This window comes from Myotis brandtii, unplaced genomic scaffold (genome assembly GCF_000412655.1).
Source record: "Myotis brandtii unplaced genomic scaffold, ASM41265v1 scaffold329, whole genome shotgun sequence".
Classification (NCBI taxonomy): domain Eukaryota; kingdom Metazoa; phylum Chordata; class Mammalia; order Chiroptera; family Vespertilionidae; genus Myotis; species Myotis brandtii.
The window spans coordinates 825,131-831,393 of NW_005362676.1; the positions used below are offsets into that span (position 1 = coordinate 825,131).

At 57.8% G+C, this 6,263-nt stretch overlaps 1 protein-coding gene across 1 annotated transcript in view; it reads left to right on the forward strand.

Annotated features, from left to right (window-relative positions):
- The window catches only part of PCSK6 (proprotein convertase subtilisin/kexin type 6), a 52,255-nt gene that overhangs the window by 25,941 nt on the left and 20,051 nt on the right, over nucleotides 1-6,263 (forward strand). Inside the window, exons 10-12 of the mRNA XM_014543570.1 lie at nucleotides 496-627; nucleotides 2,498-2,687; nucleotides 4,285-4,420. Of these exons, the coding sequence (XP_014399056.1) occupies nucleotides 496-627; nucleotides 2,498-2,687; nucleotides 4,285-4,420 (458 nt within the window). The remainder of the gene's footprint in view (nucleotides 1-495; nucleotides 628-2,497; nucleotides 2,688-4,284; nucleotides 4,421-6,263) is intronic.

Consider the following 6,263-nt stretch of genomic DNA (forward strand, 5'->3'; position numbering starts at 1 on the left):
CTGGTTCCTAGGTCGACGCTCAACCACTGAGCCACCCAGGCTGGGCAAGGAGTAGAGTTTTTATTATTTTTATTTGTTGTTGTTGTTAAAACTCATGTGAGGGTATCTTCCCATTGATTTTTAGAGAAAGTGGAAGGGAGAGAGAAACATCGATGTGAGAGAGACACATCGATGGGTTGCCTCCCGCACACGCCGGGACCAGGGCTGGGTGGGGATCCAGCCTGCAACCCAGGTACATGCCCTGAACCAGGGATCGAACCCGGGACCCTTCCGTCCATACGCAGGCCGACACTCTTCCCACTGAGCCACACTGGCCCGGGCAGGAGTAGAGTGTTTAGACTGAGTAGTGCAAAGGATCCTGGGAGCAATCGACGGTTGGATCCTTCCAGCCCTGAGCAGCCCAGGTGGTCTGTCCCGGAGCCATGGGGGTCACGGGCCGGGTGCCCTCCGTAAGCGGGAGTCGGGGGGCGGAGGGGAGGGGCGCCAGGTCTGAAGGGCTGTCTCTCCAGTCAGCCATCTGTACGGGTTCGGCCTGGTGGACGCGGAAGCCCTGGTCCTGGAGGCGAAGAAGTGGACGGCGGTGCCCTCGCAACACACCTGCGTCGCCTTCACCGACAAGAGGCCCAGGTGAGGCCCGGCCCCACGGGGAGCCCCAGGCGCCTGGCCCTGACCCTGACCCTGACCCTGACTCGGCTGCAAGGTCCCCCGGGCAGGTGTGCACTCACAGGACAGCGGGCCGCGCGCTTTCGCTCCTGGGCGGTGAAGCTGCGGAAGGAACGGTTTCTTTTGTTTGTTTTGATATTTTAGAGAGAGTGGAAGGGAGGAGGGGGAGAGAGAGAGAGAGAGAGAGAGAGAGAGAGAGAGAGAAACATTGATGAGAGAGAGACACACACATCGATTGGTTGCCTCCCCCCGAAGCGCCCCAACCAGGGCTGGGAATCGAACCTGCAACCGAGGTACGTGCCCTTGACCGGAATTGAACCCGGGACCCTTCAGTCCAAGGGCCCATGCTCTGTCCACTCGGCCAAACTGGCTAGGACCCTTTTAAAAAAAAATGCATATTTTTATTGATGTCAGAGAGGAAGGGAGAGGGAGAGAGAGAGAGAGAGAGAAACATCAGTGATGAGAGAGAATCATGGATCGGCTGCCTCCTGCACGCCCCCCACTGGGGACTGAGCCCGCAACCCGGGCATGTGCCCTGACCGGGAATCGAACCGTGGCCTCCTGGTTCGTAAGTCGACGCTCAACCACTGAGCCACCCTGGCCTTGATCTTGCTCTTGGACCCAGAGATGTGCTCGGAGTTTGAAAGCGTAGGGTGTTCCTGAGACGACACCGGTGGGTGAGACTGCACAGAGTCCCCTCCCCACAGCACACCCACGCTGCCGTCTTAGTACAGGGTGGTGGGGGGAGGTCTTTACCGGGGGACCTACCCCCGAGGCCCCTGCAGGGCTGGATGGAACCTTCCAGGACCCTCCAGAGCGTTCTCCTGTGCCCTGCGTCCGCCACGGCGGGGGGCCTGCGGGCCGGTCAGGCGCACGGTGAACTTTGGGAGCAGCCCACGCCAGCCAGCAGCCGCCCCAGCCCACGCGCGAGGCACACACGTCATGTGTTCGCGTGTTTACGGTCTCGGGGGGAATGACGTCGCTGTTTGTGACCGTGTCCGAGGGTTTCTTATGACTCAGGCCCCGCGGAGCCGAGCGATGTAATTCCTGGGAGACACTCGACCTTGGCTTCACGCCTCCCTCCCCCCGAGAGGAAGGTCGGCATCACGGGAACGGCGTTCCCCACAACAGGCCCGGCGCCCGCCCAGCCTTGGGGGGGTGTCCACGGGCGGCTGGGCAGCCAGAGGACCCTTCTTTCTTAATCTATTTTTAAATATATTGGTATTGATTTCAGAGAGGAAGGGAGAGGGAGAGAGAGAAACATCCATGAGGAGAGGGAATCATGGACCGGCTGCCTCCCGCACACCCCGCACTGGGGATCGAGCCCGCAACCCGGGCATGTGCCCTGACCGGGAATCGAACCGTGACCTCCTGGCTCATAGGTCGATGCTCAACCACTGAGCCACACTGGCCAGGATCCATTCTTTTTTTTTAATTCTCACCTACATTTCCATTTTAGAGAGAGAAGAAAGGAGAGGAAGAGAGAGAGAGAGAGAGAGTGAGAAACATGGATCGGTTGCCTCCCAACTGGGGATCAAACCCGCAACCCGGGCATGCGCCCTGACCGGGAATCGAACCCATGACCCTTTGGTGCCCGGGACGATGCTCCAGCCGACTGAGCCACCCCGGCCGGGCGAGAAGCCGTTCCTTCAACCTCTCTAAGCACCTCCCAGAACAACTATCTTCTGGGCCGGAGGTCTCACTCCGGCAGCAACATCTGAGTGTCCCATACGGGAGGCCGAAGCTGCTCCCCCCGCAGTGGGGGGAACCCCAGAGGCCACACCTGGCACCCATCACCCTCGTGGGTGACCTGGAGCTCCCCCTCCCCCCCCAGGAGCATCCCCGTGGTGCAGACGCTGCGGACCACGGCCCTGACCACCGCCTGCGCCGACCACTCGGACCAGCGGGTGGGCTACCTGGAGCACGTGGTGGCCCGCATCTCCATCTCCCACCCGCGCCGCGGGGACCTGCAGATCCACCTCATCTCCCCCTCGGGGACCAAGTCCCAGCTGTTGGCCAAGAGGTAAGGCCAGCCTGGCTCTAAGGTGTCTCCCTTAAACCCACCACCCAATCCCCCAGTGATTCAACAGCAACAGTGTTGACTGAGGTTCTTGGAGGCTGAGGTTAGCACTAGGAGAAATAAAAGTGAGTCAGGCTTGGCCCTTGCTCTCAAGGGGCTCCCAGCCCAGGAGGAGGCGTCCCAAAACCGTCCTAGAGGACACTTAGGCTACATGTTATGAGAGCGCAGGAGATGAGCAGCCGTGCCCCAGAGGAGAAGGCTGAGTCCTGGGAGGATAAGCTCAGGGCAAGGAAGGGCCCAGCTTTTCAGCCCTGCACAACTGCCCCGCCCAAGTCTTCTCCAAGACCTCTGCCCGGCTCCTGCCTTTCTTCTTCTTCTTTTTTTTAAACACATATTTTATTGATTTCAGAGAGGAAGTGAGAGGGTGAGAGAGAGAGAAACACCAATGAGGAGAGGGAATCATGGATCGCCTGCCTCCTGCACGCCCCTAGCGGGGATCGAGCCTGCAACCGGGGCCTGTGCCCTGACTGGGAATCGAACCCTGACCTCCTGGTTCATAGGTCGACGCTCAATCCACTGAGCCACACCAGCCGGGCGAGCAGGCTAATGTTTAAGTGGGTGATTGTGTGTGGCCCGCGAGTGATGATGTTATTAATATCCCGATGGCCCTTGGCAGAAGAAAGGCCCCCCCACCCCACCCCACCCCTGATAGACGGCAATGCCGGGCGCGATTCCTGGCACAGGCTCCTGGCTGCCCTTCCGTCCGGCTCTCGTCGCCTGCCTGACCTTCGAGAACCTTCCAGGGCCCCAGCGTTTGAGCCCCCGGATTCTTAGAGGGCGGGTCCTGGGGTGCCCCGGTGCACCCCCCTGTGGGAGGCGCTGCTGTCCACCCGCTTGAGGCCACTTGGCAGCCGTGTGAGCCCTGAGCGTTGGCAGCCCGCCCCCGGCCCCCAAGGCAGATCGTGTGATTGTCGGCTCCGTGGCCTTGGCCTGGGCCCCACATCTCGCCCCAGTCGGCAGCGCGCTCTGCCTGCCGGGTGTTCTCTTTCCCGGAGGGTGAGTTTGCACCCCTGAGTCCCACAGCCCTTCAAAGGCCGTCTGTTCTGTGCCCCGGGCCTTGGATTGCGCCCGGCATCGCGTGGGGAACCCAGTCCGCCTTTTGCCGCTTCTTAGAAGGAAGAGGGGGTGCCCCCTGCCCTCACTCTTTGCCGGGCCAGGGAGGCTCCCCGGATAAGCATCTTCCTACAGGGGATGTTAGGAGAAATCCCCGCCCACCCGCTCCAACCGAGAATCGAATCTTACGTCGTACACAACATGTTTTAAAAAATATGTATTTTTAGTCCTGACTGGTTTGGCTCAGTGGATAGAGCGCCAGCCTGCGGACTGAAGGGTCCCGAGTTCGATTCTCGGTCAGGGCACAGGCCCGGGTTGCAGGCTTGATCCCCAGTAGGGGGCGTGCAGGAGGCAGCTGATGGATGATTCTCTCCCATCATTGATGTACCTCTCTCTCCCCCTCTCTTTTCCTCTCTGAAATCAATAAAAATATTTAAAAAATAAAAATAAAAACAAGGGTGGGAAAGCAGCCAGGGGCTTCCCTGCCCCTTCACGACCACTCCAACGAAGGGTTTTCCAACTGGGAGTTCATGACGGTGCACAGCTGGGGAGAGAAGGCCGAGGGGGAGTGGACGCTGGAGATCCAGGACATGCCGTCGCAGGTCCGCAGCCCGGGGAGGCAAGGTCAGAGGCGCGGCGTTCCTCTCCCCGTGCGGCCGCCCCGTCCCGCTCCCGCATGGCTTTCCCCACGGTGTCTCTAGCCCTTTTCATTTTTTTAAAATGAAGGTAAAAATGCACATGACACACACTTCACAGTTTTCATCATTTTGTCAAAATATTTTTTTTATTGCCTGGGCCGGTGTGGCTCAGTGGATAGAGCGTCGGCCTGCGGGGCTCGCGCATGGCTTTCCCTACGGTGTCTCTAGCCCTTTTCATTTTTTTTAAATGAAGGTAAAAATGCACATGACACACACTTCACAATTTTCATCGTTTTGTCAAGATATTTTTTTATTGCCCTGGCCGGTGTGGCTCAGTGGATAGAGCGTCGGCCTGCGGACGGAAGGGTCCCGGGTTCGATTCCGGTCCAGGGCACGTACCTCGGTTGAAGGCTCCTCCCCAGCCTAGGCCTAGTTCAGGGCTCGTGCAGGAGACAACAAATCGATGTGTTTCTATCTCTCTCTGTCTTTCCCTCTTGCTTCCACTCTCCCTAAAAGATCAATGGAAAAATATCCTCGGGTGAGGGTTAAAAGAATACATACATCCATTTAAAAACTTAAAAAAGATAAATATATGTTTTTACTGATTTCAGAGAGGAAGGGAGAGGGAGAGAGCGAGAGATAGAAACATCAGTGATGAGAGAGAATCATGGATCAGCTGCCTCCTGCACGCCCCCCACCGGGGATCGAGCCCGCAACCCGGGCCTGTGCCCTGACCGGGACTCGAACCCTGACCTCCTGGTTCATAGTTTGATGCTCAACCACTGAGCCACACTGGCCGGCCTCCCCCTCAAATCTCTACAACTTAATTGTTTTGTTTTTAAGCCAACTCAGTTCCGATGGCTCCAGGCCATCCCACTGCATGTTCTGTTCTCTATTTTACTTATTCCGTCTCTTACTGTTCGATTTCAAACAAACAAAAAAGCCAGCTCCGTGCCAGTGGCGTGCTGAGTAAAATGTTTCCAAATCTCAGATAAGACCTGGGGTTTATGAAGCAATTAAGGCGGCTGAGTGATATGCGAGCTCCAGTAATACCACCTCTGGCACGTTGAACTCAGTTTATGTCCCTCGTTTTAAAACCTTTTTTTAAAAAAAAACTGAATAGCCTGCCCTGGCCGGTCTGGCTCAGTGGATAGAGCGTCGGCCTGCGGACCGAGGGGTCCCGGGTTCGATTCCGTTTGAGGGCACATGCCCGGGTTGCAGTTCCCGGCCCTGGTCGGGGCTCGTGCGGGAGGCAAGCGATCGACGTGTTTCTCTCCCATCATTTTTCCCTCTGTCTCTCCCTCTCCCTCCCGCTCTCTCTAACACTCAATGCAAAAAAACATCCTCGGATGAGGATTAAAAAAAAAAAGGCAGGAGAAATGAGCCTCTCCCGGGTGACTGTTTTCCCCCCTTTTCCATCATCGAAAGTCCCATACTTTCTCGACTGCCTCCCGTGGCTCCTTCACACGTTTCTTTCCCCCTAAGAGCTGAGGTGTCGCAATCCCGGGTCGATGGCCCCAGCGACCCCGTGCTGGCGGCCGGAGAGAAAGGCACCTGTAGAGCCCGTGCCTGCTGTGCCGGCTTCCAGGTTCGGCCCTGACACTCCCGTTTCTGGGAGGCGGGCCTCGCCCCCGCCCCCCCCCATCCCCCCAACAGCTCGGTGAGGGTCCCGTCTCCACGCGCTCGGCTGTCCGTCCGCGGATTCCACGCGTCACCTCCTCTGAGTCAGGACTCCGCAGCGTTTCCATCCATCGGACTCTTTGCCTCCCTTCTTTTTATTTTATTTTTTTTAAATATTTTTTTTATTGATTTCAGAGAGGAAGGGAGAG